The sequence below is a fragment of the Macrotis lagotis genome, chromosome 5 (genome assembly GCF_037893015.1).
Source record: "Macrotis lagotis isolate mMagLag1 chromosome 5, bilby.v1.9.chrom.fasta, whole genome shotgun sequence".
Classification (NCBI taxonomy): domain Eukaryota; kingdom Metazoa; phylum Chordata; class Mammalia; order Peramelemorphia; family Peramelidae; genus Macrotis; species Macrotis lagotis.
Genome location: NC_133662.1, coordinates 107,994,258 through 108,022,084, shown reverse-complemented (window position 1 = coordinate 108,022,084; position 27,827 = coordinate 107,994,258). Strand labels below are relative to the sequence as shown.

At 36.0% G+C, this 27,827-nt stretch overlaps 1 protein-coding gene across 1 annotated transcript in view; it reads left to right on the top strand.

The window, feature by feature from the left end:
- The window catches only part of PDSS2 (decaprenyl diphosphate synthase subunit 2), a 287,192-nt gene that overhangs the window by 108,077 nt on the left and 151,288 nt on the right, over positions 1-27,827 (top strand). The window contains exon 2 of the mRNA XM_074187281.1: positions 7,235-7,369. Coding sequence (XP_074043382.1) covers positions 7,235-7,369 — 135 coding nt within the window. The remainder of the gene's footprint in view (positions 1-7,234; positions 7,370-27,827) is intronic.

Genomic DNA, 27,827 nt, shown 5'->3' with positions numbered 1-27,827 from the left:
TCGATAATTTTTTTTTAAAGAACAAATAAATGTTTCTGGTCATAATGATCCTCAGGAAAACCATTTTATAATCACATCACCCCTCCTTTACCTTCTTTGTTATACATATAGATTAGTTGCCATAAATTATCAATCACAGTTGAAGTTTGCCTGTCTTTTCATCTCTCTTCTCATTTAATGAATTATCAAAATCAGGAAAGTGGAATACTTGCAATTCTACTTTTACAAGGTTAAACTGGAAATTATTGTTAAAAAAAGATTAAGTAGGTTTTCATTTAAAAAGTAAATTCACTACTCTGGGGGCAGATTAACAGCTTGAATAAATTAAATAACTGTTTCCAAAACAGTGTATCCTTAAATTCAGTTCTTTAATACCCTTTTTGAAACTAGTCTTGATGAGATAAACCAGTAACACCCACAGCTCAAAAATTAGCTCACTGCTAAAAAAAGAAAAAGAAATTTTACTCCAGACACCAGAAGTCTACAGGTTTTCAAGTATCTAAAGCAGTTGTTGGACAAAATTTTTCCAGTGCTAAGTAGACATGAAGAAATAGTACCGTGCCATATTAAATTTGTAGTTTCTGATCTGTATCACAAATGTTTCCTGAAATTATTTTCCTTTGAGCTGATACTAAGAAATTAGGGCTAATGAGGGATTAAAACAGCACTCCCAACTGAAAATGAACTGTTAGATACTCAATACGTATGAGTTTTAAACAGGTCATATACTTTCAAAAGGCTGATTTGTAATCAGGACTATTTATTTAACAATGTAGACCTGCACATGCATGCGTGTGTGTGTGTGTGTGTGTGTGTGTGTGTGTGCGCGCGCGCGTGTGCGCACACACACACACACACACACACACACACACTGTTATACACATTCTTTCCAAAAGTCTTAGTCTGGATTTTAAGGTTTAAAAACTTTAGAATTATATATGTTGCAAACTTATATAAAGCATTATTTGAAAATTTGTTTAAATTTCTTTTACATCTGATATTATAAATTTTGAATAATAAATTTTTAATTTTAACCAGAGTACCTTATCATATATTATATGTGCAGCTATTTTAGATGACACTTTCTCAGACTTGTGGATTGATAGAGGAGGTCCTCTTGCTTAACCAGATTGGCATCTGATCTAGTGACTTGTGCTTGTACAGTCACATCAAAATTGTCATGGCTGCATCAAAACCTAATTCTCTGGATGAGTTTAAGACTAGGATAACAAATTGTACTCCTTTTGGTCACTGAACAGCAGCTGTTGAAAGTTTTTACAAATTTCAAAACTTAATTAGAATGATATATTTGCACAAGATAGTGTTTATGTTGAATTTTCATAAGAAACATCAATATTGGACATTTAAATAATAAAACTTTCAAATTTTTTTAAGTTTGCAATGTTGCAAATTGACTGTGACAGAAGTTTGTTTTGAATTTATCAGAGAAACATCAGCATTTTTAAAAGTTGTGTCTATTTAATTTTTATAAATTGATTTTTGTGTCTATCTCCTTTTGCCTCCTCCCCCCAAAATCAATGCTCTTACAAACTAAAATCTAGATGTACCCACAAAAAGCATCTGTTTCATAATTCTGTCACTCCTCTGGAACTTCATAACATCCTGGTATAGCTTAGTCCTGACCCCATTCTTCCAAACTCTGTAATTATAACCTTGTTCACAACCATTTCTATACCACAACACTTTTTTAAAGAAAGATTTTATTTATTTTCAGTTCCCCCATTCTTGCTTCCCTCCACTCCCCACCCCCAGAAGGCATTCTGTTAGTCTTTACATTGTTTCCATGGTATACATTGATCTTAGTTTAATGTGATGAGAGAGAAATCATATCCTTAAGGAAGTTTAAGAGATAGCAAAATTACATAAGATAATGGGTTTTTTTAATTACAGGTAACTGCCTTTGGTCTTTGTTCAAACTCTGTAATTCTTTCTCTAGATACAGATGTATTCTCCATTGCAGATAGCCCAGAATTGTCACTGATTGTTGCACTGATGGAATGAGCAAGTTCATCAAGGTTCATCATCACCCCCATGTTGCTGTTAGGGTGTACAGTGTTTTTCTGGTTCTGCTCATCTCACTCAACATCAGTTCATGCAAATCCTTCCAGACTCCCCTGAATTCCAATCCCTTCTAGTTTCTAATGGAACAATAGTGTTCCATCATATACATATGCCACATTTTGTTAATCCATTCCCCAATTGAAGGACATTCACTTAATTTCCAATTCTTTGACACCACAAACAGGACTTCTATGAATATTTTTGTATGAGTGATGTTTTTATCCTTTTTTCATCATCTCTTCAGAGTATAGACCCAGTAATAGTATTGCTGGATCAAAGGGTATGCACATTTTGTTGCCCTTTGGGCATAATTCCAAATTTTTCTCCAGAAAGGTTGTATGAGTTCACAGCTCCACCAACAATGTATTGGTGTCCCAGATTTCCCACATCCCTTCCAACATTGATTATTGTCCTTTCTGGTCATAGTGGTCAATCTGAGAGGTGTGAGGTGGTATCTCACAGATGCTTTAATTTGCATTTCTCTAATAAGTAATGATTTAGAACAATTTTTCATATGACTATGGATTGCTTTGATTTCCTCAACTGTAAATTGCCTTTGCATATCCTTTGACCACTAGTCAATTGGGGACCACCACACTTCTTCACTGTTGTTTTTATCTTCTTTATCCCCAAATCACTATAAATGCTTTAATTCAGGATTCTTCTTTACCTCTCTTCTACACGTCTAACATTTTTCCTTCCAAACAGAGGATCATAGTATTTAAAACTGAAAGGAACCTTAAATGAGAATTCAGTCTAACATCATTTTTACAAATGAGGAAACTGATTCATTGCTTTTCCCCACAATACCTTCCTGCCTCCTACTCTTCATCTGCTAAGCTCCTACCTATACTGTAAATTCTAACTCAAATGTTACCTCCTTCTTCCTCTACCACCCCAAAGACCTTGTCTTTTAAGCCTCCTCTAGTAACCGCTTTGTTCTAAAGTCCAAACTCTAATGCAATTGTCAAGTGACGTAGTATATTAGAGATTGCTGAGCCTTATCCTTCTGTTAATATTTATTTAGTGTTGACTTTCATTGATTAAGAAAGACAGTCTTTGTCCTTCAGGAACCTCTGTTTTATGAGGAACAACATATTTATGGAAGAATATACAAAATAAATTCATTGACATAAGATAAGGAATCTGGAAAGACTTCATGTAGAAAGTGGTACTTGAGATGAACTTTAAAGGAAGAGGCAGAGAGCTAAGTGGTAGAACTAAAGAGAAAGGGGAACAGAACAGCTAGTGCGATGGCAGGAAGGCTAGAGAAGGAGTGTGAGTAACAGCATATTGACTAGGATTGTGGACTTTAGAGTTAATGGAGGGGAATACTGTGTTAAGAAACTGAAAGGGGGCCAGGTTGTGGAGAGCTTTATATACCAATTCCCCCATCAGAGTAAATCTTAATGTTTCCTTAGATTTTACCTTATCACTTAGTTCTTAGGTATTTTCATCCTATGCTGCATCAACCTATGCATCAATCTTTAAGCAAAAATTAGAAAAATTAAAGTTAGTTGATGTTTTACTCATGTCTGACTCTTTATGATCACTTTGTAGTTTTCGCCCCCTATAAGAGTCATATTGTGGAAAAAAGATGAAAATAAAAACTTAAAAAAAATAATTTTCAAAAAAGTATGCTTCAGTTTATATTCTGACACCGTTAGTTCTTTGGGGATGGATAGCATTTTTCATCATAAATCCTTCACAGCTTTGGATCATTGTACTGCTGAGATTAGCAAAATTTTTCACAAGTTGATCATTCTATAATATTGCTGTTATATTATACACAATACCTTTTATTGTGTATCAGATGCTCGTGTAAGTCTTTCCAGGCTTTTATGAGAGCATCCTGTTTATCATTTCCCATATTGAGCAAACAATCATATACCATAATTCCCCAATTGATGGACATCTTTGGGGGATTTTCTTGGCAATGATACTAGAGTAACTTGCTGTTTCCTTTGCTGACTCATTTTACAGATGAGGAAACTAAGTTTTCAAAGCCAAATTTGAACTCAGGAAGAGGAGTCTTCCCAATTCTTAACCTAGTATTCTATCCATTATGTCTCCCAAGCCATCTTGATCCTAAGGATAATTAGAAACAACTGGAGTGAATTGATAGGAAGAGATGGCATAACCATACTCACATTTCAGATATATCACTTTGGCCACTATGTAGAAGATGGCTGGAGTGTTGGGAAATTTGAGACAGGAATATAGATTAGGAAAAGGGTTATTGAAACAGTTAAGGAGAGAGGTTATAAGGAACTGAACCAAGGAAGTGTATAAAGGTAAAGAAGATCAAATCATTCTTGTAATTACTATTTCATAATATGATTTGAAGTCTAGAGGTACTAGTCCCCTTTCACTCTTAAGCAGTTGGCATAGTTTCTGGAACATAGTTTTATTTTTTTATTATAAATTTTGATTTCCTTTCTTTTTACCTACAATACAAACCTGGAATAGAGATTTTAGAAACTAGAACTTCTTTTTAACATTTATTTTTTGGGAAAAAAGCAGCTCTCAAATAAAACATGGTGGCATCAAGTTAAATTCAGATTTTCCAAATATCCATGTAAACTTTTACAAAGGGCCCTCCTGTCTTTTGCAAAGTAAAACTATATTCCCTGCCAGTTCATATGGGCAAGAATTAACTAAAATAGGTATTGTATAAGAACATAGAGCTATGGAAGTTTGGAATAACTTTATATAGTTAATGTGTTTAGTAGCTTTCGTTCTATGTTTCCCCAAAACAATTTTTCCCCAAACCTAGTAAAAATCAATTAGATTTTAAATGATTTATATATTAAAATGATGCTCTTCAAAATATTTAATAATTTGTTTTTTAAAGTTTGTATTGATTTTCCACAAAATAACAGTAATGCTTTATTTTAATATCCCCTCCAATTTGTTTTCTTCTATTTTAAAAAATATAATTGTAGTTGCTGTTGTAATATTTTTATTTCTGCTTTTTCTCATTTTACTTTCTTTACTCCACATCACTTTTTATATGTTTTATCATATTTCTTTGTAGTTCTCATATATTTCTTTTAGCACATTTATTATTTGTGTACTATAGTTTGTTCAATAATTCATTCCCCACAACTGTTAGGCATATGTGTTTTTTTTTTAACTTCTTTGCTTTTATGAATGAAAGTGCTAATTCACTGACATTATTCCCTAGAAACTTTTTAAAAACCTCATCTTAAATAGCTAGACCTCCTAACTGACCAAGGATCCCTTCTCAGTTAAAGAAGATGAAAGAAATTTTATTTAGAATATCCAATATTGCAGGAGGGGTCATAGATCTGATCATAGTAACACTTAAAGCAGGGTTCCTCTTTGACATTTTTCTCTGAGTCTTAACAGTTCTATAGTTGACCCATTTATATATTGGACTAATTCATTTATTCTGAAATTACCTTAGCTTAAATTGGTTCCTTCCTCATAGCATACCTATGAGGACATTAATATTCAACAATTTCAGGGCATAGTCATTGAGAAATATTTCAATTTATTTCATTCTTATTGCTTATTTCACTACATTTATGACTTCTGTATAAAAAATATGTGAATCATTTGTATAGTAACCATTCAGTTTAATTTTGCATTATGCTGTGAAATTATATAAAATACCAGTGAGCCTGCTGTGAGCATGACACTTCTTGGTATTATAAAGTTATTTTTAGATAGCATAAAATATTGTCCTTCATTTTTAAAGATGAAACTGTTTATTTCTAATAGAATTACGTTTGTAACATTCTAACCTCAAAACATTCCTGATGACTGCATTGGAAATACTGGAAATTTACTATGCAGAGCAAAAGGAAATTAATATTCCAGATTGAAACTAGACCTGTCTAGAATGATAGTATTTTGCATAAATAACCAATGGAAAATAACATGATGTTGCTGATAATTTGTTTCCTTTTGCTTATGAGAGTGAATCCAAGTGTTTGCTTAGGTTTAAACCAATTCCTTGACTTTTAGACATTTCTAGCCTAAGCAGCAAGAATTCTGAGGATTTGTCTGACTTATATAACAACTTTCACCAAAAATTAGGGGGGGGGAGCCCATTATTTTTATTTCTCATTCTGTTGTTACTACTAAAATTCAATTCATAGTTTTGTTCTTCACTTTTCTGTCAAAGGACATCTTTTTCCTATCTCAGGTTGATATATTGGATTTAGAATTCAGAATGAGAAATAATCCTGACCTTTTTCTTCTTGCAGCTTCAATTTATCAGTTTTAACTTCAAATAGGGATTGAGTTTAGTTTTTTCCCCAGGACCTCCTTAAAAATTTTCCTAAAAATTCTGTTCCTTCTGCTTTACTCTCCTGACTCCGCTTTGACTTTCCTAGCTTTGCCACCATGTTTCAGCTTCTGACTTTCCCAGCCTGCCACTATATTTCATGCCATTACTTGCCTCTGACTTGGAACCTCTTCACCCTGTAATATCCTTGTAAGAGAAGTAACTTCTTACCCCTAAACAGCCCTCTATCATACCCTGGCTCATCTCATATTGATGAGTTCCTCCTGGAGTATTTGGGGTACTGTCCTAGAACACCTCTCCCCCCACCAGCTCTTGTTTCTGATTTTCCAGAATTTTAAAGAACATGTTCCTGTATCTTTTCTCTTCCCATTCATTCCCATTTTAACCTCCCTTTCTTGTTTAGTCCCCTTTAGAATGTAAGCTCTTTGAGTCAGGGATTGTCATTTTGTATGTACTCATATCTCCAATGTTTATTAGCACAGTATTTGACAACAAAATTAGCACCTAATAAATGCTTTTTTTGCTTTGCCTTCCCTTATTCCATACACTCCTTCATAATCCTTATATGCTTTCAGAAATCCTGAGTTTTATAAATACTTGTATACTAACTAACCTTTATATGGTGGTTTAAAGTTTGTGCAACATTTACTTATCATCTCTTAATATTTCCAAATCCTGTGAGTATAGTAATACAATCTCCCTTTTACAGATAAACTGATTCTCAGAAAGAGTAAATGGTTTGCTTATGGTCTCACAGGACTGTCTGACTGCATCCAGAATATTTTGTACTACATATATTTTCTATTTTGATTTTGTGTCAACTATTGAAATGAATAATGGAAGGTTTTATTCATCTTTTACTTTTTATTTTTTTAGGAGGCTTGTACATGATAGTCGGAATAATCTTCAGATGCGTGGCCTAGTGGTATTACTTATTTCCAAAGCTGCTGGACCCAGTAATACTGCAGCATTGTCTCATAAACATGACATGGTCAGTGGAATTTATCCCAGGTAAGAAGAAATTGACCTTAAGAAAGTTTGGGTTTTTTTTTTTAAGTTAATAGACATTGGTTGGGCAGACTTTAACTATAGCCATTGACTAGTTATGTGACCCATTTTTTTTTTTAAAGCTCTGTCATTCTGAGGCAATGAGAGCCAATAACTTCTTAAGGCAACGAGAAATATTAAAATCATGTCCAAAGGCCACAAAAATAGAAAGAAAGTTAAAAGTTACCCCCTAGTTTTCACTATTACCATCTCAAGCCAAATCTTCCTGGTGATGATAATGGAGGAGACTCAAGTACTTTGATGTAATAATTTCCCTATAACAATCCATGTGGCCAGTGAGGACAGATATCTGGTAGCTCACACCAAACTTTGAGGAGCTAAATATAGTTGTTGCAAAAAGTGCTGTGATAGTTCCTTACCTCATCATTGTAGCTCAAGGCCCTGGGTGTATGGTATAGAGTTATTGATCTCCTCATTGCATGTGTCTGAAACTAATTGGTACTTTGCTTTTACCTAGGGAGGAGTATAGTGTATTTTTTCTTTCCTTCCTTCAAGGCTGCTTCATTTGTCTCTTTTAGATAGGCCTACATCTGAAAGAGGCTCCATTTCCTGAGGACTTTGATGTCCACCATTGCATTAATGACATTTTGATGACCATACCAGATAAAGCAGTGGTGGTAGTGACCTTAGATGGAATGGTGGCCTGTAAAAAGAATAAGAAGTAGGTAGTTGATTAAAAAAAAAAATCCAGGGATTAGATAGGAGCTTTGAGATAATCAACAAGAGGAGGATGCTGTTCTTTTCAGACGCAAAAAAAGGTCCAGACCAGGCATTAAAAGAGGGGGGGGGCAGCTAGGTGGCGTAGTGGATAAAGCAACGGCCCTGGAATCAGTAGTACCTGGGTTCAAATCCGGTCTCAGACACTTAATAATTACCTAGCTGTGTGGCCTTGGGCAAGTCACTTAACCCCATTTGCCTTACAAAAAAAACCCCTAAAAAAAAAAGATCCAGATCAAGATGAAAACATTGGTTCTATGTGGGACCTTACACTTTTTTCTATTTTTATAGCTTTTTGATTCTGTTATTAATATTTCTTATTGCCTAATGGAGTCATTGCCTTCTATTTGGTCCATTCAAATTTTCAGAGTTTTTTTGCTTGGACAAGATTTTGTACTCAAGCTGTTAATTTCCTCTCCAATTTTTTCTTTTATAGCTCTCATTTCATTTCTAGTTTTTTCCTTAAATGCTCTCATCCCATTTTTGAAAATATCTTAATTTTTTTTCCTTTTTTAAATTCATTTTTTTATTCTCATTTTGTACAAATGTTTTTACATTAATAAAATATTCTTGTTTACAAGTAAACAAAATACCCCTCCTCCCCCATGAATATAGATAGACTTGCTTGGGCGAAGAAAGTAAAGGGGAGAGAAAAAAATTAAAATAAAAAAAATAGTAATAATTGTAGGTATGGCCAGGTGGCGCAATGGACAAAGCACCAGCCCTGGAGCCATGAGCATCTGAGCCCATATCCAGCCTCGTAAACCCAACCATCACCCAGCCGTGTGACATGCAAGCCACCCGATCCCCACTGCCCTGCAAAAACCAAAAAGAAGAAAAAAAAAGACCCAAAATAAAATAAAATAGTAATGATATTAGGGGTGGCTGGGTGGCAGACAGAGCATTGGCCCTTGAGCCAGGAGCACCTGGGTCCAAATCCAGCCCCAGACACCCAAAGATCACCCTGCTATGTGGCCCCAGGCAGGCCATCCAGCCCCACTTGCCCTGCGCCCTCCCCCCTCCCTCAAATAATAATAAAAAAAATGTGATTGAGTCTTTGTTCCAACACCAACAACTCTGTCATGGGTGGATCTCATTCTTTATGATAAGTCCATCACAGAAGTTACTTCCATATTTTTCCACTGTTGCCATTGCTGATTGCAACTCCCTCCTTTCTTATTTCTCCACTACCATGTACTCTTTTTTCATGACTCTGCTGTATGGTCGTTGACTGGCTCAGCAGACAGATCCCTGGTCCTGGGGCCAAGAAGCCCTGAGCCCCCATACCACCCCTTAGGCCCAGAATCCACCTGGCCCTATGGTCCTGGGCAGACCATCCAATCCCAGCCTCTTGCATGAAGTAAGAAAGAAAATGTGTTGTATCTGGCCACTCTCCCCCCATGGTCTATCCTCTCCTCCTTTATTCACATCCCCACCCCTTCCCCCTGCTCCCCCCTCCTTCTTACTCCAGATGTCTATACCCCATTGAATATATTTGCTGTTTCCTCTCCTAGCCATCTCTGATGAGAGCAAAGGTTCCCTCATTCCCCCTTGCCTCCCCCCTTCCATATCATTGCAATAGCTCATTGTAATAAAAAAAAAGTCTTATGTGAAATATCTTGGACTATTCCCCCTCTCCTTTTTCTTTCTCCCATTCCATTTCCCTTTTCTATTCTATTGACTACATTTTTACACCATATTTTATCTTTGAATTCAGCTTTCTCCTGTGCTTCAACTATAAAAGCTCTCTCTACCTGCTCTATTAACTGAGAAGGTTCATATGAGTATTATCAGTGTCATTTTTCTATGCAGGAATACATGCAGTTCATCCTCACTAAGTCCTTCATATTCCCCCCCCTCTCCTTCAATCTCCATGCTTCACCTTAGTCCTGTATCTGAAGATCAAACCTTCTGTTCAGCTCTGGCCATTCCAAAAGGAACATTTGAAATTCCCCTGGTTCATTGAAAGTCTTTTTTCCTGGAAGAGGACATTCAGCCTTGTTGGGTAGTTCATTCTTGGCTGCATTCTAAGCTCTTTTGCTTTCCGGTATATTGTATTCCAAGCCCTATGAGCTTCCAATGTAGTTGCTGCTAAGTCCTGTGGGATCCTGACTGCAGCTCCACGATATTTGAACTGTGTCCTTCTGGCTGCTTGTAATATTTTCTCTTTGACTTGGGAGTTCTGCAACTTGTCTATAATATTCCTAGGGGTTGGTTTTTTGGGATCTCTTTCTCTGGGGGATTGGTGGATTCTCTCCATTTCTATTTTGCCTTCTGCTTCTAGGATATCAGGGCAATTTTTCTGTAGTAATTCTTTGAAAATGATGTCAAGGCTCTTTTCCTGATCATGACTTTCAGGTATTCCAATAATTTTTAAATTATCTTTCCTAAGTCTATTTTCCATATCAGTTGTTTTTTCAATGAGATATTTCACATTTTCTTCTAATTTTTCATTTTTTTGGTTTTGAAGTATTGATTCCTGATTTCTGGTAAATTCATCAATCTCCCTGAATTCTATTCTTTGAAGGATTTGTTCTCCTCAGAGAGTTTTCTTCTCTCTTTTTCCATCTGGCCAATTTTGCTTTTTTAAAGCATTCTTCTCCTCAATAACTTTTTGAATTGTTTTATCCATTTGACCTAAGCTGGTTTTTAGCATGCTATTTTTTTTCAGCATTATTTTGAATTTCCTTGACTAAGCTGCTGACTTCATTTTCATGTTTTTCCTGCATCTCTCTCCTTTCTTTTCCCAGTTTTTCTTCCAACTCCCTCATTTGATTTTCAAAGTCTTTTTTGAGCTCTGTCATATCCTGAGCCCAATTTCTGTTTTTCTTGGAGTCTTTAGATGCAGGAGCTTGTGCTTCCTCGTCTTCAGACTGAGTATTTTGATCCTTCTTGGGCTCATTTGCAAAATATTTCTCAATAGTCTTCCTTTTGTTTCTCTGCTTGCTCATTTTCCCAGCCTGTGCCTGGTTTGGGGATGCTTCCTGAGCTTTTGGGATACTCCCACAAAGGTCTCAGTGTGTGAGGCTCTGTCCTCCCTCCTGGTCTGTGAATGACCATAAGCACCCCCTTCTGCCACGGGGCTGAGGTGGGGGGGGGGGTGCCTAGACTGTGATCAGGATCTGAATGTGGTTAGAGCCCCAGAGTCCTGTTCCAGGGGCAGAGGACAGAGCTGGGCAGTCTTTCTTCACTCCCCTCCCTCAGCTCAATGGGCTCATGCCCTGGGGGCTCCTGCTTACCGTCTCCGCCTGCTTCTTTTTCAGGCTCTGGGCTGCAGAAAGATCAAGCTGCTTGCTGGTGCCCTGAGGGCTGGGCTCCAGGTGCTCACTCTGGCAAAGGTCCCCCCCGTTCCCCCACTTTGTGCCCGGTGCTCCTCAAGGTGCAGCTCAGGAGACTCCCCCGCTGCTGTGAGCTGAGACTCCCAGTGCCCTGGGGCTGCCTCCGGGAGGCTGAAGTTCTTTGGCTCTGGCGGGCCACCCCTCCGGCCTGGGGAGCAGAGCCTTTCTGCTCTTTTCCAGGTTACCTTGAGTAGGAGAACTGCCTCACTGGTTCCCTTTGTGGATTCTGTCTCTCGAAAGTTTAGTTAGAGTCCTTAGCTGATGAGTTTTATCAGAGAGCGCCTAAGACTCGATCCTTTATTGTCCCCATCTTGGCTCCGCCCCCAACATCTTAATTTTTAAATCTTAAATTTTAAGTTCTTGTTTTATCTCTTCCAAGAATTTTAATTAATTTGTGTCCAAACTGTGTTTTTCTGAGGCATTTCTTGTAGATGTTCTGGAATTATTATTTTCTTTTGTGCCTTAAGTGTCCCTCCCAACTATAATAGCTCATTATGATGGGGTTCTTTCTTTGTGTACATTTTTCCAGAATGACTTAGGACATGATTAAGAACCTCAGTGTAAGGGGCGGCTAGGTGGCGCAGTGGATAGAGCAGTGGCCCTGGAGTCAGGAGAACCTGGGTTCAAATTCGGCCCCAGACACTTAATAATTACCTAGTTGTGTGGCCTTGGGCAAGCCACTTAACCCCATTGCCTTGCAAAACTAAAAAAAAAAAGAAAAAAGAACAAAAGAACCTCAGTATATGACTAAGTGGAGGATTTGGGTGAATGCTTGGACAAGTCACACATTTTTGTAATCACAGATCCATCAAAATTTCAAAGGTATAATTAAAATACAATAATGTCTATCCTGTTGATCTTTTATAAAACATGTTATGTTCTTCTGTTAAGATTTGTAATCTGAATGATTGTATAACACAAAATCTGAAGCATAAGAAACTTTATTTAAGTAATTTCTAGATAAATTTTATAGGCCTCATTTCCAGTTCTAGAGCAAGACCATTATTTGGAGTTTATATTTTGATTTAGACTCTTCTCAACATTCCTGAATCATTTAATGATGCTTTGGTGGCACAATTTTTCATAATTGTTAAAGTAAAAAAGTGATTTGTGATAATTTTGTAATGGTTCCATAGTTGACTTTTCTATTCCCAAAGTCATTCATTTGGTTAGTTCTTTCTAATTTTAATATTAAAATGTTAATTTGCTTTAGTCTTATGTTTGTCTGTAATGCCAAAGTGAGTTATTTAATACTGGAAAAATATCAATTATCATTTTGTTTTATCTCTAGTCTATTTGGATTAACATTTTGGGCACTTTATTCCCATAGAATTTTTTTTGAATCTCTTTAGGTAGTTGAGTCTGAGAAGTTACCCTAAAAGGGGGGGTAGGGGTGATGGTGTACCAAAGTAACCACTTTTGACCTGCGGTTATTGAGGAAATAATAAGGCATAGTTATATAACACCTTATACATATTAACTATTTGGTAACTGGTAGCTCTAACTATGTTGGATAAATGGTTCTTATATCAAGTGATTGGATTAGAATCTAAGGTAAAATGTGCCTTTGAGTTTTGAAAATCAATCCTAATTAAGGCAAATTAGTAATCCAGCCTACTATAAACAAAGTAGTTACTTGTTATAATGAAAAGAAGTTTACATTTGACATCAAAAGACCTGGCTCTGATACTTCTTAACAATGTGGCCATAAGAAGGTCATAGAAAAGACTCTTTTATCTGTAAAGCAGAGTTAGTATTTGCAATATCTGCACAATACTTATTGTGAGAAAAGTACTTTATAAAATGCAAGGTGTTACAGAAGTATCAATTGTTGATTGTTGTTATAATTGTGACTGGCAAGCATCATTGGTAAGAACACCATGCTATTAATAAAACCAAACTTGATGATCAAAGGGATAGAGCAAGAGGACACACAAAGTTTATTGAATCCCTGTCATGAGTAAAACTAATATCTTCTGCTCCCCCCCCCCCCCAGCATGCAACTCCCTCTTGAAACTCAACTCTAATTCTCTCCTCTCCCAGTGCCCCTTGGTGTCCTGCTCCTAGCTCCTCTTTCTTTGACTAAATACTCCAGGACTAGTGGACATTTGGCATTTGTCCCTGTACTCTGCCATTGGTTCCAAAGGTTACACTGTTCTCAGTGGGCTTTACCAGTATTGTGCATCTTGTTTTTTCTCAGGTTTTTTCTCTGGTTCTTAAATTATATGTAGAAGCCATTGTTAAGCAGATATTAACAACACATTCTCTCCACTTATACAGGCAGAGCCTGGCATATAATGCAGTATAATCTCTAGCTGAAGACATGAACAATAATGATAATGAAAAATATCTTTTTGGAATCTGAATTTTTGTAATGTAGTCCACTTAAGTAAAATTATTAAAAATGACTTAAACAGGGCATTTATAAGTGGATCTGCTTCCCTTTCCAAAAAATAGTACAGTATCTAGTTTGGGTTTTTGCAAGGCACTAGGGTTAAGTGACATGCCCAAGTGACAAATTAGGTGATTTTTTTTAATTGTCTGAGGTAGAATTTGAACTCAAGTACTCCTGACTCCAGCACCAGTTGCTCTAACCACTGCACCACCTAGCAGCCCCAAAGATTACCTAATTTTAATAGTGTGAAGCCCTCTCCCCCACCAATCAGTCAACAAACAATTTTATTATATCTCTTCTGTGTATCAGGCATTCATGGAGCAGTTTATATATTGGTAAATGTAGGAGATATAAAGGCAAAATGTGCAAAACAATTCTATTCACTAAATATATAAGGAACACAAAGGAGATAAGGGGGATATGTGTAAACAAAACAAAAGTTTATAAAAATAAAATTTTAAAGAGACAGGTGAGATCATTGATTTTTTTAGTGGTATAGTTAAATCCCATTGAGGAAGAATTTTCTATCAATACAGATCAAAATCTGCTTTTGCAACTTGTAGTCTTAGACAGTTGCTAGTGACAGGAGGTAAAGTGATTTGCTCAGTGTCACACAATCAGTATGTTTCAGAGGTTAGACCTGAACTCAACACTTCCTGGCTATTTATCTACTAGCCCATGCTGCCTTTCCTTTAACAACAAGCAACCAAGTTTTTAATTTCTCAAGGATGATCTATTTTACAAAACTTTGTTTCAACATGGAACCTTGGTTGAATTTCCTTTTTTGATCCCTCAGTCACTATTCGCCCCCCCCCCATAGCTCCCATTTATTCTTGTCTCTATTTGACCTAATAGTTTTACCTATAGTTTTCAAACACCCCTAGGTTTGTGTTACTCTCAGGTTTGTTTGCTGTACCCAGTGTAGAAAAGAGAATGAACTGATGTAGTAGGACCTCTGCAGTTGCCATCAAGATTGCAGCAAAATGAACATGATGGCTTTTGTTGTGAATTTACTGGACACTCTTGCCAAGTCTGGGCTCCACTAACAGAATTTAATGAAGATCCATAGTATTTTTAATGTAGAGCCACAGTGTTTAATGAAGATCCACAGTGTAGAATGATCATTATCTTTCCCTATGATCATATTGCTTCATATTCTACCTGTTGGCCACAAAGAGAAATGTCAGTGTGAGAAAGAATTAAATGAATCAGAAATATGGTAGTTATGGTCATATCAGCCTCATAAATAGCCACTTGTCTAAGGGGGTTCATGGGCAGTTGCCAAATGTAAAGAGTACAAATTGTATTTCCTCTAACAAGAATCCTATTAGCTGCATAGCTACCTAGATGGAGTAAGATCAGATCAATAAAAATAGAATTTGTATTTTTTAAAAATGTGGATAGAGGGCATTCTGTCAGCTCTTGATGGTATGCTTGTTATCCATGTTTCAGATTATTCTGATTACTCTGTACTTTGCAGATTATCTATCTTGGGAGCTATGCTCTTTTGCTAAAAGGGTATGGCACACCATTGATAGGAGAAAATGTCATATTTGTGATTTACTCTACCTAAAACTCTTAAATAGAGTACAAGGAGATCAAAATTATAGCTATATAGTTTTCTTTTTTAAGCTGTTATTATCTACTGTGGACAGAGTACTGTTGGGTGTAGCAATCCTTCTGAAACTGATATTTATACCGCCATGGTGAGGTCCATCATTATTACCTCACACCTAGATTATTTTTTTTTTGATGTAAAATTACCTTTTTTATTTATTTTTTCAACTGTTTTCCCAATTGCATTTTTTATTTATTTTTATTAAAGATATTATTTGAGTTTTACAATTTCCCCCATCTTACTCCCTCCCCACTGAAAGCAATCTGTCAGTCTTTACTTTGTTTCCATGTTGTACATTGATCCAAATTGAGTGTGATGAGAGAGAAATCATATCCTTAAGGAAGTGACAAAAAGTCTTAAGAAAAAACAAGATCCAACAAAAAGATATCTGGTTTTTTCTAAATTAAAGGGAATAGTCCTTAAACTTTGTTCAAACTCCACGGCTCTTTATCTGGATACAGATGGCACTCTCCTTTGCAGACAGCCCAAAATTGTTCCAAATTGTTGCACTGATGGAACGAGTGAGTTCTTCAAGGTTGAAAATCACCCCCATGTTGCTGTTAGGGTGTACAGTGTTTTTCTGGTTCTGCTCATCTCACTCAGCATCAGTTCATGCAGATCCCTCCAGGCTTCCCTGAATTCCCATCCCTCCCAGTTTCTAACAGAACAATAGTGTTCCATGACATACATATACCACAGCTTGCTAAGCCATTCCCCAATTGAAGGACATTTACTTGATTTTCCAATTCTTTTCCACCACAGACAGGGCCGCTATAAATATTTTTGTACAAGTGATGTTTTTACCCTTTTTCATGATCTCTTCAGGGTATAGACCCAGTAGTACACCTAGACTATTAATTGCAGTAGTTTGCTTGGTTGTTTTTGCTGTCTCAGGTCTTTCCCCACTCCAGTTCATCCTCCACTCAATTATAAAATTAATCCAGACATGTACAGATTTTACCATTATTCAGTCATCTCCAGTGACTCCCTATCATATACAGGATCAAATGCAAAATCTTGTATTTAAAATCTTTAAGTCCATCATAACCTGACTTCTTCCTACATTTCTAGTCTTCTGATGTCTCATTCCCTTTAGTCCAGTGAACTCATTGCCTTACTATTCCTCCCACGAGACACACTATCTCTAGAAGCCAGGCATTTTCACTAGCCACCCATGTATGGAACTCCCTCCTTCCTCATATCTGTTTACCAGCTTCCCTTCATGTCTCAGCTAAAGATACACCTTCTGCAAAAAAACAGTCCCGTTTCTCATGTACTCTTCTCCCCTTCCAATGTGTGTCTTGAGATCACAGGCTACCTTTTGCTTTTCTTTTTATCTCAAGTGCTTGCAACAATGTCTGCCTGGCATAAAGTAGACACTTAAGTGTGTGAAGCAAATAAAGAATGTGTTTTTTCAGTATCACTAGGATTCTTTGAGTAAAAATATGAAATTTACCTTTCATATAATACTATAGAATCATTAAATCTAAAATGCTTTATTTTTTGATATATTCAGTTGCTCATTAAAGTTTAAAAAAAGATGATATAGCCAAAATAACTATTCTACATCAAGATTTAATATGTATAGAATTGTAAATATAAAAACTTAGCTGTTCAGCATTTTACTTGGAAAGTGTTTTATCCAATTTCAAATGAGATTCCATAGTGTTCCTCTCATTTTCTCCCCCAAATGCAATGGAAATCAAGATGAGAAACGATAACCATATGTGACTAATTAGTTCAAGAAAAAAAAAACAAAAAAATTATAAATTTGAAAATTACTATCGCTCTTTCCATATACCTCTGAATCTAAATGATCATAGCCTAAAGACTGTTCTTGGTCTCAGCTGAAGATATTACAGTGGTTTATTTTATTAATGTGGTGTTAATTGTTGTCTGGTGACTTCTAATTATAGTAACAATAGGCTCTAACAATCAATCCTTACCTCCACTGTGAACATTAGAAGTCTGTTCATCATTTAAACAAACAACCTTTCCCACTACATTACCCTGTCCCCAGCTTGTTTGGGATTGACCCATTTCAATTCATATTTTGGGATTTTTTTTAAAGGGTTATGTTTATAAAAATTCCTAAAAATTTTTTTTTGTTTTAGGCTTAACTATCTTAAGGATAAATTAATAATGTTAAAAGCATTTAATTAAGCCAGTATTGTCTGGCTCTGATTGTTTGTAAACAGATTTGTTATGCTTTTTTCATACATGAAAGGTAGTATGTCATGATGGATAGAGGGTGGTTTGAATCCAGGAAGAAGTGGCGAAAGTCTCACCTCTTTAATATATATTGTCTTAATGACTCTAGACAATCACCTTAATTCGTTGATGCACTTGACAGTTCTTATAGTCTATAGGTTAAAAGACACCAATAGTCATTAATAGAGAGAATTTTCTCCACCAGTGAGTACATAGCCTTTTTTTTGTTTACTCTTACCTGTGAAATATTGAAAGTTCATGTTCTAGGCAGAAACAGTGAATACATCTTTCTCAGATCACTATGCAATACTGGGCCAAGGAGATATAGACCCAGAGCAAATTGGAAACTGAATAACCTCATCTTAAAAAAATGAGTGGACCAAAAAACAAATTATAGAAAGAATTAACCATTTTATCCTAGATAATGATAATAATGAAACAACATACCAAAACCTATGGGATTCATTCAAAGCAACTCTCAGGGGACATATTATAGCTCTAAATGCTTATATGAATAAATTGGAGAAAGAGGAAATCAATGAACTAAACATGCAACTAAAAAAGTTAGAGAAAGAACAAATCAAAAATCCCCAATCAAATACCAAATTAGAAATTTTAACAATCAAAGGAGAAATTAATAAAATTGAAAGCAAAAAAACTATTGAATTAATAAATAAAACCAAAAGTTGGTATTATGAAAAAACCAATAAAATTGATAAACCTCTGGTCAATTTGATTTAAAAAAAAGAAGAAAACCAAATTGCTAGTATTATAAATGAAAAAGGGGAACTCACCACCAATGAGGAGGAAATTAAAGTAATAATTCAAAATTATTTTGCCCAACTCTATGCCAATAAATTTGATAATCTAAGTGAAATGGATGAATATTTACAAAAATATAAGTTGCCCAGGTTAAATGAAGAAGAGATTAAATACCTGAACAACCTTATCTCAGAAAAAGAAATTCAACAAGCCATTAGTGAACTCCCTAAAAAAAAAATCTCCAGGGCCTGATGGATTCACAAGTGAATTCTACCAAACATTTAAGGAACAATTGGTTCCAATCCTATATAAATTCTTTGGAAAAATAGTGAAAGGTGGAACTCTGCCTAACTCTTTCTATGAAACCAATATGGTACTGTTACCTAAACCAGGAAGAGTTAAAACAGAGAAAGAAAATTATAGACCTATTTCCCTGATGAATATAGATGCAAAAATCCTAAATAAAATCTTAGCAAAACGGCTACAACAAGTCATCACTAGGATAATACATTATGATCAAGTAGGATTTATTCCAGTAATGCAGGGTTGGTTCAATATTAGGAAAACTGTTAGTATACTCAATTATATCAATAACAAACCTATCAGAAACCATATGATCATATCAATAGATGCTGAAAAAGCTTTTGACAAAATACAGCATCCATTCCTATTAAAAACACTAGAGAGTGTAGGAATGAATGGACTGTTCCTTAAAATAATTAGCAGTATCTATCTGAAACCATCAACAAGCATTATACTCGATGGGGAGAGGCTAGAGGCATTCCCAATAAGATCAGGGGTGAAACAAGGGTGCCCATTATCACCACTACTATTCAATATTGTATTAGAAATGTTAGCATCAGCAATTAGAGAAGAAAAAGAAATTAAAGGAGTGAGAATTGGGAAGGAAGAGACAAAACTCTCACTATTCGCAGATGACATGATGGTCTACCTAGAGAATCCCAAGAAATCATCTAAAAAACTACTGGAAACAATTAACAATTTTAGCAAAGTTGCAGGTTATAAAATAAACCCCCATAAATCCTCAACTTTCCTATATATGACTAGCAAGAAACAGCAGGAAGAGCTAGAAAGAGAAATTCCATTCAAAGTAACCTCAGACAGTGTAAAATACTTGGGAGTCTATTTGCCAAGACAGACTCAGAATCTTTTTGAAAACAATTATACAACACTTCTCACACAAATTAAATCAGATTTAAATAACTGGGCAAATATCAACTGCTCATGGATAGGTAGAGCTAATATAATAAAAATGACAATTCTACCAAAACTAAACTATCTGTTTAGTGCCCTACCAATCAAAATTCCAAAAAATTACTTTCTAGCTCATTAGCTAGAAAAAATTGTAAGTAAATTCATATGGAGAAATAAAAAGTCAAGAATTGCCAGGAGCTTAATGAAAAAAAAATGCAAACGAAGGTGGCTTAGCACTACCCGATCTAAAATTATATTATAAAGCATCAGTCATCAAAACTGTTTGGTATTGGCTAAGAAATAGAGTGGTGGACCAGTGGAATAGACTAGGTGTAAAAGCAGGAGAGAATTATAGTAATCTGCTGTTTGATAAACCCAAAGAGTCAGGCCACCGGGATAAAAACTCCCTCTTTGATAAAAACTGCTGGGATAATTGGAAGTTAGTATGGAAGAAACTTAGATTAGACCAACACCTCACACCCTTTACCAAGATAAGATCCAAATGGTTACAGGGTTTAGACATAAAAAACAATACTATAAGCAAATTAGAAGATCAAGGACTAGTCTACCTGTCAGATCTATGGAAAGGGGAACATTTTATGACTAAGGAAGAGTTGGAGAACATTACTAAAAACCAATTAGATGATTTCGATTACATTAAATTAAAAAGTTTTTGCACAGGTAAAACCAATGTAGTCAAAATCAAAAGAAAAGTAGTAAATTGGGAAACAATCTTTACAACTAATGATTCTGACAAAGGACTCATTTCTAAAATATACAGAGAACTGAGTCATATTTTTAAAACAAAAAGCCATTCCCCAATTGGCAAATGGTCAAAGGATATGTAAAGGAAATTTGCAGATGAGGAGATCAAAGCATTCCATAGCCATATGAAAAAATGCTCTAAATCATTAATTATTAGAGAAATGCAAATTAAAGCTTCTCTGAGGTACCACCTCACACCTCTCAGATTGGCCAGTATGACCAGGAAGGATAATGATCATTGTTGGAAGGGATGTGGGAAATCTGGGACACTATTACACTGTTGGTGGAACTGTGAACTCATCCAACCCTTCTGGAGAGCTATTTGGAACTATGCCCAAAGGGCAACAAAAATGTGCATACCCTTTGACCCAGCAATACCATTACTAGGTCTATACCCTGAAGAGATGAGGAAAAAGGGTAAAAACATTACTTGTACAAAAATATTTATAGCAGCCCTGTTTGTAGTGGCAAAAAATTGGAAATCCAGTAAATGTCCTTCAATTGGGGAATGGTTTAGCAAACTGTGGTATATGTATGTCATGGAATACTATTGTTCTATTAGAAACCAGGAGAGACGGGATTTCAGGGAAACCTGGAGGAATTTGCATGAACTGATGCTGAGTGAGATGAGCAGAACCAGAAAAACACTGTACACCCTAACAGCAACATGGGAGTGATGTTCAACCTTGAAGGACTTGCTCATTCCATCAGCACAACAATTGGGAACAATTTTTGGCTGTCTGCAAAGGAGAGTACTATCTGTATCCAGATAAGGAGCTGTGGAGTTTGAACAAAGTACAAGGACTATTCCCTTTAATTTGGAAAAAAAAAAACCCCAGATGTCTTATGGTTTGATCTGGTTACCTCTGAGAATTCTGTTCTCTTTAAGGATATGATTTCTCTCTCATCACACCCAATTTGGATCGAGGTACAACATGGAAACAAAGTGAAGACTGATGGAGTGCTATCTGTGGGGTGGGGGTGGGGGGAGGGACGCAAGATGGGGGAAAACTGTAAAACTCCAATAATATCTTTAATAAAAAATTAAAAAAAAAAAGAAAGTTCATGTTCTAGTGAAGGAATGCAATATGACTTTTCTCCTAGGAAACCTTAAATGTGAGGAATGCTTGTGATACTATTAAATGATTACTCTGAATTATTTAATTTGATTTGTTCTTTCTAAGATAAATTTGAGACACCTAATGTCTCTTGAGAGAAATCTCAGGAAATAAATGTCTGTGCAGTTTGATTACATATTCCTATTGATTATATCCTACCCACAGCAATAAGAGTAAACTCCAGATGCAAATCTAACAATATTACTAATTCATTACAACCAGCACTTATTTTCTTCATTAACTTTTTATTGTTATTTTCAACATACACAGCATGCACAAATACAGCAATTATATGTTGAGCAGGAAAGGGGAAGGCCCTTTTATGTTCAATGTACAGTACATCAGAAGTCATTGCTTTATCAGAACTGTTGAGAAAACAAAATAAAGATCAGCCTCTTACAAAACAAGTATAATTAACAACAAAAAGTAGGTGGGCAAACTTACCAATCTCCTTAGAGCTGAGAGTTTGTTATCGTATATAAATAACATAGTATAGATCAACCTCACTAAGGAAATAGTAGTTTGGAGGCAGGGAGAGACCTAGCCTGCATAAATTATTTTTTTAATAACTGAAAAGCTTTGACTTTCTAAAAGAAACATTACCTATTTGTCTTTAAGTTATTAGGTAAGTCCTCTTGAATCTTCAGTCTTTCCCTCCTCTTCTCTATACAAATATACTTGTGTCCTATATACTCCTGTCCTTAAGTAAAAGCCTTCTTTTGAAGCCTTTTCATTCCTTTCCAGAAGTCATCATTCTGGTGCTCTGGTCAGTGTATGTACTGTGTGGAATTCTGGGCACCACACCTTAGAAAGGTCATGAGTATTCTCAAGGGTGACCAGAAGATGACAGCCAGGATGGTGAAGGACCTTTTATGGTTTCCACTTAGGAATACTTGAAAAATAACTGGGAACATTTAGCTTGGTAAAGGAGAGATTGTTTGTTCTCTGGGTACTTAGAGGATGTTAGTTACACCTCCTCAAATATTTGATGGATGTCATCTGAAAGAAAGATTATAGACTATTTCAACTTGACTCCATCAGGCAGTCTCAGAGCCATGAATGCTAGTTGTAAAGAGGCAAATTGAAGCTTAGTAAAAAGGAATACCACCTAATACTAAGAAACTCATATCATGGGGGTTAGATATGCAGAGTCCCTGCAATCTGGATAATCCACTTAAAAGTTTTTGGCCTTCCCTTTGTGCCAGAGAGGGAATCTGAATTTTTTAGTTTTGTTTTGTGGGGTATTTACAGTACCTTATGATAAAATTTGGGTTGATATTATACGTATATTTTGGCATTTCTGAGTTTCTAAACTTTTTCTGAGTCATCTGTTGGCTTTTGCGTGTTGTCTATAGCTTCCACAAAACTCCCCTCCAAATTCCCATTTAATTTCTTTTTTTTTTTTAAGATTTTTTTTTAGGGTTTTTTTTTGCAAGGCAAATAGGGTTAAGTGGCTTGCCCAAGGCCACACAGCTAGGTAATTATTAAGTGTCTGAGGCCAGATTTGAACTCAGGTACTCCTGACTCCAGGGCTGGTGTTCTATCCACTGCATCACCTAGCCGCCTTCCAGAATTTCTTTAAACAAAGATTTGATGATTGCTTCTCCAGTTTGTTGAAGAGATTCTTGTCCAAAGACAATTCATTGACCCCTGAGAATGCTTTCAGTTCTGTCTTTTGATGAACCTTGATGTCCTGTTTCCTCAACACCTACTCCTTGACCTCTGGTCCCTACTGTTTTTTCGAATTCTTCCTAATCATCAACTAACAGTGAATCATTCCTGTTCTTTTCTGCATTGAACACTGTACACATTGCTGGTAGAATGTGCAAATGCACAGAGGAAGGTGACACAACAAGGTAAAAACTTTGATCTATTATGTAATATTTGTGGAGAGGGTGGGGTATGGGATGGGTATGGGGGTGGGGTGGGGGGACTGTCACATAAAATAATACTAGAAAGCAACTTAGAGCTTAATTATAGAAAACCTAAAGACCAGCAAAAAATTTTTTTATTTTAATCCTTTAGGCAGCAGGGACTCATTGAAAGTGACAAACTCAACCTCATACAGGTTGTTTTGGCAGTGTGTGAAAGACAGATTCAGTCAGGAAGGAGGCAAGCAGATTACTACCATTGTTTGAGCAAGAGATGATAAAGTGTATTAACTAGGGTAGTGGCAGTGGAAAAGAAGGGATACTAGTAAGAGGCATTTCAGAGATAATAAGATTAGATATAGGAAGTAAGGAAGGGGGAGGAGTCAAAGATGCCCCCCCCCCCATGTAAAGCCTGAGTGATTGGAAGAATACATAGAAATAGGAAGGCTAAGAAGATCAGGGATAAGAGAAAGTTTATCTTTGTACTTCTTAGGGTAATGGGGAAATATCTCAGGTAGAGATGTCTGGAAGACAACTAGAAATATGAAACTGGATAAAAGCTTTGGAAATCTTCAGCAAAGAAATTATTGGAAGAAAAAGCAAGAGAGGACAACAATAGACTCTTGGGAATGCCTGTTTGGGGAGTAAGAAGAAGAGGAAGAAGTAAAGACATCAAAAAAGAATGTTAGTAAAGGGAGGAAAACCAGGAAAAGTGCCATGGAAGCCAAGAGAGGAAAGGAAAATCTCTGCACTCTTGGCAACTGCTATATTATCTATTCCTTGTTTCTTTTCAATCCAGCTTACCAATTCTTTAAGCGCAGATGTTATTCTTCTCTTTCCCAAGTAAAGGATTCTAGAGAAGCATTAATTCACACTTTATTGGAACTTATAATGATTTGACCTGGTAGTTGTACTAAAGGTTAAAGAGAGAGTGTCAAGATTTCTGGAATTTTGTAATGTAAAGGAATAGACTATTAAGGATTATAGAATTATATCCAAATTAATTTTTTTTATTGTTATGGTTGACTGTTAGGGTATATTTGACTAGTTGACTAGTCAGATACCGATATGAGAAGTTTATTTAAGTTACTATATGTATTTTTTAAAATAATAAAAATGTTGCAATACAGGCTTACTACAAATCCCTCTCATTGTCTTAGGGAACCCCACAATGGTTGGGGATAATCTTTCCTTAATGCTGTTAGTTTGAGCCACTATTCCGATGTGTAGTTTCCACTGTTAACCACCAGGGATCTGTCCTAGTTCCATTTAGCAAATAAACATAATTTAGCTTTTTCAAAAAGATATTTACTCAAATGATGGTCCCATTTTTCCCACAAAAGCTAGGGGTACACTCTCTCCTTTACCACAATGGTCCTTAGGGATAATGTAGTCAAACTTAAAACAGTTTCTTTATAGCATTGATCCCCCAAATTTAATCTTCAAAACTAGCATAACCTCAGCATGAGTTCATTTATCAGCTACCTTGGGCAGAGTCCCTTAGGTCACTTATCAAGACTTTGTTGCTGGCCTAGTTGCCTTGAGAACTTATAGACTCCAGCTCTTAGATATCTCAAATAGCTTGCCATTTGAAGTTCACAGGAGCATAACTCTCTCTAATATTTGTCCAAGTAAAAGCAGGGAGATGATACAAAACAGAGACTGAAGCAACCAGAGGGCCATAGCCTTATAACTTTATTGAATGGCCTTAAGGCTTTTCCCTACTCAGAGGCTCACAGGAAAGAGCTACCCTCAGAGGCTTGAATTGAATGTATCCCTGTTCTGGCTTATACCATAATCACTTATAGAATGACTATGTGCCGAACTAGGTAGCCCTTCCATTTTATGTGGGTATGTATGTATGTGCACATACATGTATGTGTATACACTGGTGCACACTCATCTCCTTCCATACAATAATAACTAACATTTATAGTGCTTTAACACTTGCAGTGTATTTTACATATATTATTTCATTTGGCTCTTACAATAATCTTCTCAGTTAGACTCTGTTATTCCCCATTTTTACATAGGGAGAAGCTGAAGCACAGGGGAATTAGGTTAGCTAGAAATATCTAAAATAGATCTCTTGATAATCTCTCAGCCTCAGTTTCTTTACTGAAAAGGAGTTAGAGGCCTCTTAAGGTCTCTTCTAGCTCAAAATTTTTGTTCTGGTGATTCAGAGTACAGTGATTAAGTTCCTGTTTACTTAATAATCTGATAAATGAGACTTTTCCAAATTCATGCTGATCTTCTGTTGGTTTGAATTTATATGCTCATAGTGAATGTCTTTCACCCCTCCATTCTTATCTTTCCCTTTCTTCTACACATAAATCCAGTTTAAAAAAAACATTAAAGCAAGAGGTGTTGTTCAGTCATTTTCTGCCATGTCCAACTCTTCATGACCTTATTTGAGATTTTTCTTGACAAAGATACTGAAATTGTTTGCTATTTCCCTCTTCAGTTCATTTCCCAGATGAGTAAACTGAGGCAAACAGGATTAAATGACTTGCCCAGGGTCCTGTCTGAGGCCAGAGTTAAATTTAGGGATATTAATCTTCCTAGCTCCAGATCCAGCTAAGTTCTACTTCTGGCTCTAATTTAATTGGTACAGAGACCCTTTCATCTCTAAAATTCTTAGATACTGTGAATTCACTCAAACTTTAGTGGTATTGGGGCACTTTGTTTTCTAAAACAAATCCTGGTTTCTAATCTAAAAAATAAAAGATTTGCTATCCATTAGCCCTACTTGTTCAAAAATTGACAAAACTAGGAAATAGATATAATAACTGAGTAGCCAAAATAAAAAAGTCCAAGGACTAAAATTCATTCACTTTATTCATGGGTGAGCCTCTGAGACCCTCTTTCAGAGTCTGTTTATTCATACATTAATCACAGTTCTCTCAAGCATGATATAGGTTTTGAGCTACAGGAAATTAAAGGTGATGTAGGTAAACACACTGACCTCGGTGAGAAGTGATGACTGCCAGTAAGGGAGCAGGCATGAAAAATATAAAAAATAGATATAAGACTTCAAAAAATATAGCCATCTACGGCCATTTAAATAGACCTACATACTCCAATAGATCCTGAAAGCAGTGAATATTATTTTTATTATAATACTCTCCTTACTCTAAGTTGTTAGGGAAAATCAAGGTTGCCTAAATAAAATGGATGCAAGACTTCAGTGAGGGGAAAAAAGGAATGTGAGGTGGAGAAGGAAAAGTTTGACCTTTATTAGGATTTGGAGAGTGAAAAAGTATTGTACAGAAGAGAAAAAAGAACAATAAACATTTTAGAGCTTAAAAAAGATTTAAGATTCTTCCTGAAACAATAGCTGTTATACTGAAGAGAAAATTTGTAATACTGCTTGTACTGTTTTGCTCAGATATACTTTAGACAACTATTTCTCAAACTGTGAACAACAATAAAGATGTCTACTATCTTCTGGGTTTGCTCCCTTTAGGGACAGCTCCCCTTGGTTGACTGTGCTGGGTTAACCACTCAGCAGTGCTTCCGGTCTCTTTCACTTTTAAGTCCACAGCAGTGTTTTTAATTTACTTTGAAGAACCAGGATTTATGAAACTGCTTCCTCTCTTGAGTGACTATCTCTCTGAATCTGGGTATATCTCCACTCCCAGGTAGATATATTTTCTACTATTTACATAGTAACTCCAGTTACAGGATCAATATAGGGAGAAAGGAAAATTCCCTCCCTTCTTTGTTGCCCCTTGGTATAGGCAAAAGGATCTTTTTCTTCTTTCCCAAATGGTGACTACTACAGAAACAATTACTTGTTTCTTTTGTAAAGGTCCCTGGGGGAAGACTGATTCTCTCAGCTAATCACAAGATGTTTCCTGTATAGTATTAGCTGGCTTCATCTAGAGCTAAGGTCCTGTAATCATCTCAGATTGATTAGTTACTTTATTTTCACATTGTTGTGTGGTTGCAGGAAAATTCCTTGACATTTACTTTACTTATTATAATTATATTCTGTACACTTTCTGACCACATACATTGAGGTAAGGAAGGGAAATTCCCTTCCTTATATTGAACCATGGATTGATATAGGGATAACAGACTCCTAACCAAGAATGGAGTACTTCTGACAAAGACTGTTACAAATGTATTTGCCAAGTGTTTTGGAAAACTAATTAAAGGGATTTTAAAACTAAAAAGAATAGGGTGGGACTGCCTGCCTGTATTCCTCCCCCCTTCCCCATCCCAAGGTAGATGCCATGGAAAGTAGCTTCAAAAAAGGGGAAATAATAGCCACACACCAGGAAGTTGCAAATCTTCTAGACTGGCTAATAGAAATAGAGGAAGAAATAAGATAAAATCATAATTGTTTTGTCTGGGGTTGAAAAAAAAGCATACAGATTTTAATGATG